The sequence below is a fragment of the Amborella trichopoda genome, chromosome 4 (assembly GCF_054954075.1).
Source record: "Amborella trichopoda isolate Santa Cruz 75 chromosome 4, AtrichopodaSantaCruz75HAP2 v2.0, whole genome shotgun sequence".
In the NCBI taxonomy this organism is placed as follows: domain Eukaryota; kingdom Viridiplantae; phylum Streptophyta; class Magnoliopsida; order Amborellales; family Amborellaceae; genus Amborella; species Amborella trichopoda.
In genome coordinates, this window is record NC_142339.1 from 8,205,869 (window position 1) to 8,220,738 (window position 14,870).

Genomic DNA, 14,870 nt, shown 5'->3' on the forward strand with positions numbered 1-14,870 from the left:
TGTGAACACTTGAAAATGGATAATCTAGATAATGTGTTACAATATATATTATTTTAGAGCTTAAAAACCATAATGGTCTAGGCCAAGATGATTGATTTGTAGGATTTCAAATGGTAGGACTATAAAATTTTGCAAGTTTTGACGTGAGGCTTATATTTTTTTCTAAAAAGTTTTGGCCGTATTTTAATTTATGAATGATGTTTGTATAAGGTGCACATCTTATACTATACAAGTAAGGCAACACCTTTAAATTTTGTCGGAAGATGTAGTTCTCGTGTCAGAAACTGAACAATAGCTTGAAAATCCATGTTCAATTATAATCACGAAAAAAATAGTACAAATAGAATAGATCTATAATCATTTGACAATCTTAAAAATAGAAGGTCCGGATAAGTTATCATAGATGCCCTATTTTAGGACTTCAATTTTTTTTTGTTATTTATATTATATATCTCGAGGTCCAAATGATCAATAGGAAGGTCTTCTAACTTTGGAAGAGTCTTTTCTACTATATTTTTGAGGTGGACCTTACTTTTATAATATAAATTTGCAACCTTGTATAAACTTTTTTCTTTGTACAAACTGTCCCCAAAATTCTAGATAACAAGCAAAAAAAATCGTAAATAGGTCTTAGCGCTGCACAGTATGATGCCGCTGGAGTACTCTTTGCTCGTATCAAATTACCAGTCAGAAACTTCAGTTTGAAGGTGTTGACCGTTTCAAGTTCAGCGCGTCCTCTCTCTCTACTGCATCGATCCTCTCTTATTGCAGTGTACTGAAACGGAAATCTCTCTCTCTAAGAATCCGTTCTCTCTCTCTCTGGATTCCTGACCACCCATTCATTTGATTTGTACAGAGATTGCACAGAATTGAAAGATAGAGAGCGAGAGGGTGAAAGAATCAGTCATGGTTACTGTTTCTCCTCTAGCGAAATACAAACTGGTTTTCTTGGGGGATCAATCGGTTGGGAAAACCAGCATTATCACCCGATTTATGTATGACAAGTTCGACAACACTTACCAGGTTCTGTTCCCATTCTTCCTTCTCTCTTATTTTCTCTGCAATTCCTGTTCTTCTCTGTCGTTTTAATTTCTTTAGTGATTTCATAATTTCATCCATTTAGAATTTCTCTTTGTTATGTTGAATTTTTTGTACTTGAATCCAGTATAGCCTCTTATTGAAACCCTTTGAACAATGTGTATCTGAATTCTAATATATGTAGAAAATTTTACCACTTTTACCTTGGTAATTCTACAAAATTCTTGAAAATTTATTTATTTTCCCCTGATATCAAACGTTTGTGCTTGTTGGCATTGTCTCTGATCGTGCTTTCATGAAGCATTATGAATTTGGATTACAATTTGGATTTGATTCATGGGTGTATGTATTTAGCATGCCTTTTTTTTTAGTGCATCAATCAAAATACGTGTGATTTCACTCTCATGAATTGAATTTTATTCACGGAAATTGGTGCTTTATTTATTTTTTTTGGTCGTCCCTTGGATATATTAATCAATGTACAAGGACTTGGGTGAGGCAAGTTCCGAGGACCAACTTGCTCCTCATTAAAACCTTTTAAAAACCATAATTTTGTTCAGAAATCTTCAATATAAATACATTTTTATATGATTTAGATGGTTTTTTTGTGATGCTCCAATTTTTTATTTTTCTGAAATATTTCAAGCTATAAATCAAATTTTTTAGTAATCCTTTGTTTACATACTCTTTTGGACTTTTATAGAATTTTAATAATTTCTATTACTTATTTTACTTTTTTCTGATTTTTAATTGTTTTTAGCACACTTTTTACAAAATTTGGTCTTGTACTTGAGTCGGCTGAGTCCACTCGGATTTGGCTGAGTTACTCTGCTCGGGCCAGGGACGAGTTTGAGGCCCGAGTTGAGTTTAAAGATATTGGTATTATTGTAAATAAGGGAAAAGTTTATATGGAGCCTAGGCTTTTAACTTTCAAATATCATCAAATTGATCCTCTCAACATCAAGATGCATGGACATGAGAAAAAAATGGATTTCAACTTTTGGAAATAGGCATCTTGTAACGTATTTTTGGACCGTCAATTTTTAAGATTTTCAAGTTTTCATTGATTTGCTCGATCACTATTTTTGAAGCTTTAAATTTTACTACTAAAGATGAAAATATAATTTAAAGCTATCACAAAACTTTCCAATATTGAAACCATATTTCTTTACGCTATGTGAAGGTGGGCTCTAATGTGATTGTTTAGAGCCTCAGCTCTATAGAAACCGCACTCCTGTGAGGTCGGTTAAAATCTTTTGTTGAAGCTTATATGATGTGGCTTTCAAATTCCAGGATGAAGTCTGCTCAAGTTTGATAATTTCACTGAGCATTAAGGTCTCGTGATAATCTAATTGCGTTAGAGAATAATTGTGAATCCTATAACTTTGGGGAAATGAAATCTAGCTGTGTATTGAATCAGTATAGTTTGAATTACTGTTTGTGTATCATCATACTATAGAGTTTCTGGTGTTTTTTTCTCTTAATGCTTATGCTTTTGGATCATACATTTGGCATTTATGTAAATGACAGATCATTATCAAAGTTCATTCCTCCGTGCTTAATTTCTTGTATTGCTCCAACTAAATAGGGTGTAGTAATCGATTAGGTAAAGTATCCACTATATGCTGGGCGTGAACCTTGAGTTAAGGGACTTCATCACCCATTGAAGATGCATAACAAAAGGTGACTGCAAAGCAAAATAATTTATGAAGAAAATATGCTATGGTCCAATGATCACATCTGAAACTCTTATGATTGTTTAATATTGATTTCAAAATATTCATGATTCACACCAACTTATCGAATTATGCAGAGTTCTGAATGATGAAAGTAATTGTCCTCAGTCATTCCTTCTCACTATCTTTTTAAGTTCCATAAGAATTGCTAAAACTAGGACTTCTATAGCTTGAGCCAATTCTCAGATAAACACTTCAAAAATGCCTGTGTTGATATAGTGGATTCACTAAGGCCAGTGGATTCAGAATTTGTTCACTCTGCTAAAAATCAAAACTAACCTTGAATTTTTTTTATGTAGTTATTTTGCAGTTATGTCAAATCCTATTTTATCACAAGCAAATGTTTTAAGTATGTCATATGTTAATGCTTCAAACGGCATGAACTCAAAGTTATAACTTTGGAAGGGTGCTTTAGAATCTAAAGGTTTTATAATTAGCTGGTCAAAGACAAAATATATGGAATGCAAGTTTAATAATAATAGGACTAGAAATGAGTAATTAGTTAAGATTGATGGTCGAAAAGTATGTAAAAGAGATTATTTTTGATATCTTGGGATCGATAATCTATGAGAAAGGAGCGATTAAGGAAGATATTGCTCATAGAATTAGAGCTGTGTGGACGAAGTGGAGATCTACTTCTAGAGTCTTGTGTGCTCATCGCATACTAATTTAAATAAAGAGAAAGTTCTATATGACGGCTGTAAGAGCAGACATGCTTCATGGGACGGTTCAAGAAACAACATATTCATAAAATAAGTGTAGTTGAGATGAGGATGTTGAGATGGATGAGTGATAAGAAAAAGAATGATAGAATTTGGATTGCATACTTTCGGGGAACTTAGGGGTAGCTCCCATAGGTGATAAAAATGAGGGAAAGTAGATTTACATGCTCTGATCACTTGCAGCATCAACCTAGAACAATACTAGTTAGGAGGGGTAATTTGGTTTGAAGTAGAAGGCTTCAAATGGCATGGATTAAAGTAGTGAGAAAAGAGATGGTTATTTATGGTCTTACTAAGGGTATAGCCCTTGATAGAGTGGAATGGCAGTATGGGATTCATGTTGCTGACCCTGAATAATTGGGATGAGGCTTGGATGATGATATATTAATGCTTTATCTTTTTCAGAGTATCAACTAGTAGTTCAATTCATATTTTTTTTATTTTGAAATATTATATTAAAAGGACTTTCGATTATATATAGAGAGAGAGCTTTTAATAGATCCATATTCACATAATTATAGAGAGAGAAGATAGATCTACTTTGCTGATCTTAGATAAAAATAATTAAGAAGCAATATAATCAATACAAAAATATGAATATTTTTCTCTTATTATAATTTAATGTATTCTGCATATTTATGGGTCAAATCAAAGCCCAAAAACTTCGTTATTATGTTTTTTTATTTTTAATTATATCATGCACTAAATTAGTTTTACTTATATTAATATATATTATTTATATATAAGCTAGTATTATTTTGATAAATTAACAAAACTAAAGATGCAAAAAAGAAAAACAATAAAGAAATTATCTTTTTCTTTTTTTCATTTAGTAGTATAAGTTTTATTATATCATTAACTTATATAATTTGTATTATTATTAATTATTTTTCGGTTTTTAATATTTTTTATTATATTATTTTTATATTAGTTTTCATATAATTAATTTTATTTTTAATTACAAAAGTACATATATTATTCACTGATAAGTAAAACTTATTAAAAAATTAGAGAATATGAAAATACAAAAATATGTCACATGATACATATAATAAAATTATAATAAACATGTCTCTATTGCAATGAAAACTAATCATAATGTTGGTATTATATATTTTCCTCCTTTTATGATAGTAAAATTTTTCTTTTTTTTTAATTTTATTTTGAATTTTGAAAATTATAAAGAAAGTACAGATAGAAAATGAAATAAATAGAAGAAGAAAACTAGAAATGAATAAAGCAAATCGGAAGAGTTTTTTTTTTTCTTTTTTTTTTTTGCAATTATTAATCATAGTGATACTATAATTTTAAAATTTTTTATTTACTGATGTGATTTGATTTTGAGGTAGTTATTTCTACAAAATAATTTCAATTATGTTAGTACCTCTCTAATTTGTATTTATGATTAATTATAATTATGTTTTTTTTCTTATTTTTTGCATTTACGATAATATCATTCATTAATATAAATTAAATAATTTTTACACAAAATATAAAAAAGTTCTTTAAAATTGAAAGCAAATAACATTAATGGTTTCGAATATATGAAAGAAAATTGCATGAGATAGAAGGCTATATTTTATATCATACATTCAACCCCTCACTAAATAGAAATTTTTTTTTTTTGAAATATCGAAGAAAATAAAGTATAATATGTGTAAATGGAAGTTATGACAAAGAGAAGTTTTGAAATGTGGGGGAGAGGTAGAGAAATTTTTGGAAAGTTGATTTATTAGGAAAGAGAGAGAGTGGAGGTATGTTATAATATTGGTGAGGAGATAGAAGATAAAGAAAATGGTAGGGGGAAGGAGATTTATTAGGAGAGATAAAATAGGAAAGAAATTTTAAGAAAGATGATTTATTAGGAGAGAGAGTAGGTATATAAGAATATTGGTGAAGAGAGAGAATAGAGAAAAAAACGTGAGACAATTTTAGTATGATATTATTATATATTTAATAATAATTCAATAATTGTTCTTGAAAATTATAATAAAACTAATTTATTTTTGTTTCTATTAGTATTTATAACTAAATAGTTACAATTGTAGTATTAAATATATTTATTACTAGGAGTTTATTATTTTCTTAAAAATACGTTATACTTGTATGATTCATATATCAAAAAAATAAATTGCTGCAATTAAACAATGAGTATCACATAAAAAATGAAAATTCACTTAATGCAAAGATAATGATATAACATTCACTCATCTTCATGAAATGTTGCATGGGTCCAAGCATGACAATTAATACATTTTATTAGGGTGTATTTTATCATATATGAGCATAACTTCATTTCACATATAGAAGTACAACCGATAACCAATTAAAATTATTTAGTTCTTACATTAAGCACTACACACATTCTAACCAAAAGTAATACTGAACAACTCTAATATTCAATAAGCAGCGAAATGAAAGCTTATCTAGGTTTTCTCTCAAAGTAGCCAAGGCTGCTATATACATCTTTTTTGCTTCTTCCATGGCGTCTAGTTGGTCTTTTTTGCTTCTTCCATGGTCTAGTTGGGCTTCATCTATGGGTTCTTAGAAAAAAAACAAAAGAAAAGAAAAAACAGAAATCCAGACAATATACCATATTAAAAGAAAATAGAAATCAACATACTTATGTAGAGAAAAAAATATGATTGTCCTGTATAATTTCATTGAACATATAGAAGTACAACCGATAAACAATTAAAATTATTTAGTTCTTATATTAAACACTATACACACTTCTAAGCAAACGTAATACCAAAGAAATCTAATATCCAATGAGCAGCCAAATGAAGGCTCATTTAGGTTCTCTCAAAGTAGCCAAGGCGGCTGCTACATTCATCTTTCTTGCTTCTGATGGGCCTCAACTATGGGTTCTTGGAAAAGAAAAACAAAAAACAAATAAGAAGAAACAGAAATCCAGACAATATACAATATCAAAAAAAAATGGAAATCAACATACCTATGTAGAAGAAAAAAATATGTTTGCCTTGAAGAGTATTAGCATAGTCACATTTGTTGTGTGTGAAGCACAGGTTAAAAGTTGAGAGAGAGAGTTGTGGCGTGCATGTGTGTGTGTGTGAGAGTAATATGTGTAGAAGAATTGTGAGAGGGGGAGAGAAAAAGTAGGAAGGAGAAAGATGGGAGAGAGATATGTAGGAGAGAGATATCTGGGACGGGAAGAGAAAATAGGAGAGATAAATGTGGAAGGGAGTGAGAGTAAATCATGGCGAGAGAAACATGAATTTATTTAAATTGGGGAGAGAAAGGAATTTACTTAAATTGGGGAAAGAGGGAAGATAAGATGTCACCACATTAAAAAAGGAGTTACCTAGAAGATGATGTGTCATCATACTAAAAAAAAAGGTTACCTATTTTATGCCTTTGTATGCATGTAGGGAGAGAGAGAGAATGAGAATGAGACTTATTGCAAGAAGGTGTTGGAAAAATTTGACATGGATAAATGTAAGCCCATGACAACCCTGCTTGACAAGAAAACAAACTTAGTAATAAAATGTGCCCTAGTGACGACATCGTAGAGGAAACAAAAATTATGGAGAGAGTACCATATAGAAGTGCAGTGGGATCCCTTATGTATGCAATGACGGGGACAAAACCTAACTTGAATTTCTTCATGAGCAAGGTTAGCCGGTTCTAATGCAATTCAGGAGTGAAACATTGGAAAGCAGTCGAGAGAATTTTGAGATACTTGAAAGGTACTGTGAACTACGTACTTACATATGGGGGAGGATCAGAAATCGCTCTTGAAGGATATTCCGATGCAAGCTATCAAGGGGATCCAGATGATGCGAAGTCAACATCTGGATATGTGTTCATGCTTGGAGGAGGGACTGTTTTTGGAAGTCAAAGAAACAAGATGTAGTAGCGTTGTCCACTATGGAATCATAATACGTGGCACGTTGCTTGACAGCCAAAGAAGCTGTATGGATTAGGAAATTTCTTAATCAACTTGATTTCAAACCAATATAGTGTGGGGCTGTGAGACTCTACTGTGACAATATGGCTGCTATATGCCTATTTAAGGAGCCCAGATTTCATAAAAATTCCAAGCATATAAAGCCCTTCTTCAATCGTCAGCGCAACGAGCTGCAGTATGGAGAGATCGACATCAACTACATACCTACCGAGGTGATGATAGCTGATCCACTCACAAAAAGGCTAGCTGCAAATGTTTTTACAAAGCATGTAAGGGAAATGGAAATGAGAGAAAGTGAGGAAGAGAGATTGTAAGGCTTCTAAGGCCAAGTTGGAGATGTTGGATTTATGTGGCCTTTAAAAGCCTAACATAAACTCAATGGGCGTGCGGTCCTTTTGTGGACCATTCTAGGCAAATGTTATTTGCTGATACTCGGACTAGGCTCGATGAGCTAGGCCAGCTGAGGTTTTAAAAAAACCCAAGATATCTGGGCAGGGATCTAACCGAGAAAGGTTTAGTGGGTTAACCGTTGATGAGGTCAGTGTATGCTTGGATGAGAGCCGAGGGACCGTGTGGCCCTTGCGTGTGATGAATAGCCTTTAGAGACTGGGCTAAAACCTCATTGTTATATCATCACACGGTATTTACATAGATAGCCGTTTTGCGATTCGCCAATGAGGGTGAAGCGTGTACATGTGCGAGAGATTACCCCTATGCACCATAGAGTAATAGTTGTATAATGGTCTGGAGGACCATGATATTTGTCTCTAGAGGAGAACCTGAAATCCATAAACTGGGAGTAAATTAAGTTTGTTTTAATTAAGAGAGAGAGAAGATGAGGTGTCATCATACAACCGAAGGAGTTACGTATTTGTATGTATTTTCATGCATATAGGATGGAGAGAGAGAGAGAGAGAGCTAATATAAAAACGTGGGAGAGATGGATAGATGATGATGTATCATCACACAGCTAAAGGAATTAGCATATTTTATGTATTTGCATGTATGTAGGATGGAAAGAGAGATAGATAATGGAGAAACATATGAAAGATGGAAAATAAAAGTAAATTAAGAGAAATAAAAGAGAGAGAGAGTGTGTAGAAATGTGGGAGGGAGAGAGGGAAAAGAATTGAATGAAAAAAGACACGTGGCGCGATAATAAGAGGGATGTTGCTCTCGCTTAATATATATAATAGATAATAGATAGATAGATATGGAATTTGTCTCTCTCATGATGAGTCCTTTATTTTGGATGCCATTTTATGAATACAAACTCCTATTAAATTTATGTTATGGAAAGCAAACTCTTGCTCCTTTTGCTTTTCAAGTTATTATTGTGTTACTCCTACTTGTCTTGAACGTTCTTGTACCATTCGAATTGCAGGCTACAATTGGGATTGACTTTCTGTCAAAGACGATGTACCTTGAAGATAGGACAGTCCGCCTGCAACTTTGGTAAATATGTTTGTTCTATAGTTGTGAGACCACCATTGGGCCATGCTTTCTTCTGGTGGTACCGCTCTTTCTTAACCACCATATATCATTCTGATGGATGGTAATGACCCCATAATCCATAATTAGTTACATCACTCTCTCTTACAGCGTACGTTACCATTCTGTTGATCTCTGCCTCTTGAATGAGTTAGTAACCTACCAACCAGTGGAATGTGCGATGGCATGTTTACAGACTTAGCGAATCCTATGTTTGAAAGTTTCCTTTCATTTATATTTTGTTCTCATAATTGGCTGGTCAATGGCTTGGTGAAAGGTGTGAACGCAAAGAGCTATTATTAGTTAATTGCTCGTGTCTCTTAGTTATTTTGTAATTTTGGGTGGTACATACATAGTGAGCACAAAGAGCTACATTTTTTTCATTATTATGATATATTCTTACATGGCTAAGAAATGCATGCTTGGCCTCCAAAACTACGCATATATGTCTGCTGTATCTCGTTTGTAATTTCACATGCTAATATAGCTTTTGAGGTGAATTATTCAAGGAGAAAGAACAAAGTGCCATATATTTATGAAAATCACATATCTAGAGCCATATAAAAAATATTACGTATTCTCGATCATTAATATTTTATGCCATGATAATGTTAATTGGGGATCTGTGTTGAAGCTACATGCAGTTTCTAACTGATATTGTTATAGGGATACTGCTGGGCAGGAGAGGTTTAGGAGCCTCATTCCAAGCTACATTCGGGATTCTTCTGTTGCTGTTATCGCGTATGACGTTGCAAGTGAGTTGTGGGTCTATTTAATTCATATGCTCCTATTTAATTTATAGAGTCCTATTTTAGATGGTTACGTTTATATAAGGGCTACATTTTCTGTTCCTGTTTAATGGTGTCACACTATTAAAGGACTCATAATTTTACAGCACAACCATAACCAATGGAGAGAAGCTCTGATAATTTTTGCAACTATTTATCATTTCTTTTTTGTGTTACTGTAATTCTATGAAATGATGGTTGGTGGTGGTGGATAGTGATGCAGGATTTCACATTATTTCATTCAATGGTGATGATCGCAATCGGCTATGCTTTTCTATGTCCATTGGATTATATTATACCTGACATTCTTTCCCACCTAACTTTCTAGTTCTTATTGTTTCCTATCCTATCCTTTTGATATCCAGATCGCCAGTCTTTTCTAAACACTCCGAAGTGGATTGAGGAAGTACGTACTGAGCGTGGTAGTGATGTCATTATTGTCCTAGTTGGAAACAAAACCGATCTTGTTGACAAAAGGTAATGGCTAACTATACCAGAACTCATTGCTCTTGCATGTTTTTTGGAAAGGAATGCCATAATCCAATGGTCTATGGTGTGTGGTACTCCACAGATCATGCGCTATACATTGCTATTATATGACAGTGGAGATGTAACTTTAAGGGGTTCCTCTGGGTCAGTTATCTCTGTACTGTATACCTCTGCAGTCCATCATCAGGAACAGACAGTGGATGCCTCTTGGAGTACAACAAAGCATACTTCATCTTGTCCATTTCTTTTGTTTCCTCTATATTTCATGTAATTATGCCAGTACGCTTTGGCGGATTAATGATTACTAGCATCTTTGCAGTCTTTGAAAACAAAATTTGTTGTTCTTTGAGGTTCTTCTATCCGCAATCAATATTTATGACAAATAATGGGGTGAAATATGAGATCCACAATGATGGCATTCCATATAGCAGCTGTGTATGACAAATTATAACTTATTGGTTATGAATGCCTAAAAATTTGGTATCGAAAATAAATTAGAGAGCAATAATAATAACCCTTTGCAAGACGATGTTTGATATAGAAAAGAACTTTGAGTGTAACAATGTGATTTCTTGCTCATAGTTCTCTCATCCAAAGTTTCTGGTGAGCATTGTTATCATGGATAGACCGGTCATCGAAGAGGCGAGCGCACTGGTCCGGTCCAAATCACTAGTACTAGCCAGTTCACCGATCAAACTAGTCTGAAAGTATAGATAAAAAAATAGACAAACTGGTCAAAAACCAGTTTGAACCAGTTAAACAGGTAAATTCAAAACATTTTGACCAGTCCAGAGATTTTAGGACCAGTTCCCAGTCCAAATGGTTGGAACAATGAGTCCGTTGTGGTTGCAGGTTTCACGTATGCACCAATATACTGGGCAAGATTTGAATATTCTGTAATTTTTATATACTTCAATTTGATTTCTTTTCTAATCCTAGGACATTATTTATACTTTTTTTGTTTTGAGCATTTAGGACATTATTTATATATCTAAAATCTAATTCACTGCTTTGTTTGTGTTTCTTCTTTGATGGATGCTGTCTCCATCTAATTAGTGGTTTGTCCGAATGGATCTCCTCGCTATGGACTGTAAAGGTGATCCTGCATATGTCTGGTCATGTTTGGCGATTGAATTTTGTAAGAAGCTAGGGTAGGTTGTATTGGTGAGATGTGGATGGGTTTAGGGTCACTTGGGATTTAGATTAGCTAGGGTATGACATGGTTGGATGCATGCAAGTTGGCTTGGCTTTGGGGAGATGAGTTGAGAGGTGGTGTGATGGATATGGAAGGAACCAGGGTTGGAAAGTCTGAGGCAATTTGTGTTAGATTATGACGGGTTTGTATTAGAGGGTTGGGGACAAGGTTTATAGATGTGGTGAGATTGGATGGTGTGGATTAGGATTTATCCGGAAATGGTGTGGATTCTAGAGAGTGCAATGGGTGATTGGTGTGAAAGAATGCACACAGATGAGAAATGGCATGAATACAACATGAGTAAAATAACCTAGAACAGAATGGAATCAGCAGCATACCAAAATGAGTTTTGTGGAATCGGCATTGCAAGATGGAATCAACCTAAGTAGAACTTGCGAAGAAGCAATTTCAGTAACCAAAGCATGGTTTGTTCATTGGTCCCTTGCTTGTAACTAATAGTAGCTTTTTTCACTCCTAATCCTTCCTTATGTGGTCTCCAGGTAAACTCAAACTTAACCAAAACATCAAACAAAATAACGAAACCCCAAATAACGAGGATGCTAAAACATAAGGAAACTGAACCTAATTAACTTTGACTCTAACCAAAAGCCAAACCAATCAAATAAAAATTTATTAGAAACTAAATCCAGTAGGGCCCACATGAGTGGGTTCTTCTTGAGCCTGTCCCCCTCTAAGATAACTCTAGTGGAACCATGGGTCCCATTCTTGGACCTCCCTTCTTGAATGACTTGCAGTTGGAGAGACCCATGTCATCACTCATAGTCCTATTTGGCTACCATTACAGTTGTAAAAAATAGTTATGAGGCCTATTCATTGATTCCTGTTTGGGATTCATAGACACATAGATTAAGTTAAATGCATGACCATTAGTGACCCCACTTTTCAAATAAGTAGATTCTCTCTATGTTGATAAAGTGTTGCTTTGTATATGAATGTTATGCTTGGTTCTTGTCGGGCACTGGATCCTGAATTTGCAGTGCAAAATATTCTTCTAGAAGGTGAAAATATAGGTATTTAGATTATGCGCTGTAGATTCTAATAGAGGCTACAGTCAGTTCAAAAAGATTAACTCCGGTTGGGACTCAGGATAGCTCTGATCTGTGTCATCTTGGAGAGATCTGATTCTTAAGAGAATCAGTGGACTCAGTAGGGGTCAAAGGAGAGTTGAACCCTATTTTTAAATTGTGGTTATACTTTACGATAAAATGTTGAAACTGAAACAAGAGAACAGTCTACGGAACACCCTAGAGTTCCGCAAAGTACAGACCATCTTCTCAACATTATTGATATGTTTTATAATTTAAATGATTTTACCGTTGATTATACTTTTTGTAACACTGCCACCCTGTTTTTCTACTTTTCTTTGTTCTTTCTGACTTATATTTTGTTAACTACAATCATTTCCCTTTTATGTTCTTTCTTTCTATCACATAGGCAAGTTTCTGTAGAGGAAGGGGATGCCAAGGCCCATGACCTCGGGGTGATGTTCATTGAGACCAGTGCCAAAGCAGGTTTAAATATCAAGGTGCATCATCTATACTATATGACACTTTCTTTTCATGAGTTACTACGTACTATCAATAGCATGATACTTATGCTTCACTCTGCATTTCGACTAGTTTTTTCTCCTTGTGAAGTAATTGTTTCATAATAAAATTCATAATTTTAAGAAAGTTAATTAATATCACTATCTGCGAAAAACAAATTAAATATCATCTCTGGATACCTTCCCATAAAGTCAGCAAATTATACCTTATCCAATCAGGCAATCATCAATGAACAATGGAAAGTTACAGATCATTGGTCGTGAACATTTGATGAATTGGTGTGTGGTGGGATGATTGTGGGAACCACCAAACAGGACATGACCCCAATGGTGGCCCCAATCTCTCTCTTTCTCTCCTTCCTTCCTCTCTCTCTCTCTCTCTCTCTCTCTCTCTCTCTATCTCATTTCTTTTGATGTTCTGACAATTATAGACTACAGTTTTCTATATTCCAATGGACTATGCTATTCTTTGGCTAAAAGTTCATGTAAAATATTCATAAATTTGAGCTAGTACATATATTCGCAAAAACTTGCAGCCACTCTTTCGTAAGATTGCTGCTGCACTGCCGGGGATGGAGACTCTGTCTTCTACAAAACAAGAGGACATGGTAGATGTGAATCTGAAGACTACAATAAATGCATCTCAAATGGAGCAACAGCCAGGGGGCTGTAATTGCTAAATTTAAAGTGCCATCTGAAGCTTCTATGTTGGGCAGAGAGAACATTGGTGACTGCCAAGAGATTTGCCAATAGTTGATCTTAAGTTCGTACTGCAGTTCGACTTGTAGATTTTGGCTGTTTATGAGCACCACTTGGGTTGTAGTGGTTGATAGAGAGGTTAGTTGATTGGTTCATTCTTTTAGTTAAATGAAGCCTGAGGGCCTCACTATAGATGTAAGATGCTTTATCTTTTTGGGAATTGTTAGATGTGATTTTATTTTTTCCATGTTGAATGCCATATTCCTCATAATCAGGTGCTACTCTAAGACTAGAGGCCAATAATACATATACCTTTTTTCTTCTCTTCCTTTGCGAAAGAGCTATAATCTGCTACTCTGTTCAAAAAGTCTAAAGACCCAGAGTTATGGTTCCATTGAGGAATGGCACAATATGTCATTTGCAAAAAACTTAAACTTAGTACAATGACTTCCACCATGAAAAGAAATTTTCTGTGTTTTCCAAAATTATCAGCATACTCTCATAGCTTTGGTTATAAATTTTTTGCTATCTCAACTCTCAAACATCATGTAATCATAGGTCGCTGACATGAACTATGAAAGAAATGTTGCTACAATGACCAAAATACATTCTCATGTAGCTTTATTTTTTTGCTATCTCAACTCACAGACATAATGTGTTGTCACACTGGAATCAAGGTGGCTTGTCTCCCTGTAGCTGTAAATCCCAACATAAATATTCATATGATCTGACAGTCTGTCAAAAAAAGGTATTCATAGGATCTGACGGTCATGTGTTCATTTCATTGATGAGGAGGTCATTGATACGGAAATAGAGCGGAATGGGGAGTGGTATGACATTATGGTGAACCAGCCCCCCATTTCAACTTGGTATTTTGAACTTTTCAGTGATCTTCTCTTCTTGATCATCTCATGCGCTCCACATGCCATTGATGTTCTTGGTCCTCGTTTAGCATGGCACATGGCATTATCATTACATTCACTCAGCTCATGACCCAGTCCTTGTGCGGCCTAATTGTGACATAAGCGGCCTAATTGTGACACAGTATGTCTTCTTATCTGGGCTATTATTCCTTGATTGCCACATCAACAATCGGTACCATATTTTTGCTCAGCATATCCTTCATCTCCTGGAAGAGCAAAAAAACAAGCCATCATCTCTACCTCAGATATTTGATACTAACTGCCATCGCGTGTTTGGAACATGCATGAAAG

At 34.3% G+C, this 14,870-nt stretch overlaps 1 protein-coding gene across 6 annotated transcripts; it reads left to right on the top strand.

Moving 5' to 3' along the window:
* The first annotated feature begins 478 nt into the window (after positions 1-478).
* LOC18442855 (ras-related protein RABH1e) lies at positions 479-13,979 on the top strand. 6 transcript variants are annotated; one of them, XM_020672696.2, is made up of 7 exons: positions 479-772; positions 857-1,023; positions 8,812-8,882; positions 9,585-9,673; positions 10,072-10,183; positions 12,846-12,936; positions 13,494-13,979. In XM_020672696.2, exons 2-7 carry the CDS (start codon positions 907-909, stop codon positions 13,635-13,637), a joined length of 624 nt encoding a protein of 207 aa, XP_020528355.1. In that variant the 5' UTR covers positions 479-772; positions 857-906; the 3' UTR covers positions 13,638-13,979. The 6 variants fall into 6 exon arrangements, with proteins under 6 accessions (XP_020528355.1, XP_088720919.1, XP_088720920.1 ...); XM_088864793.1 differs by having other exon boundaries at positions 499-772; positions 8,812-8,982; XM_088864794.1 differs by having other exon boundaries at positions 633-707; positions 8,812-8,982.
* Positions 13,980-14,870: the final 891 nt, after the last annotated feature.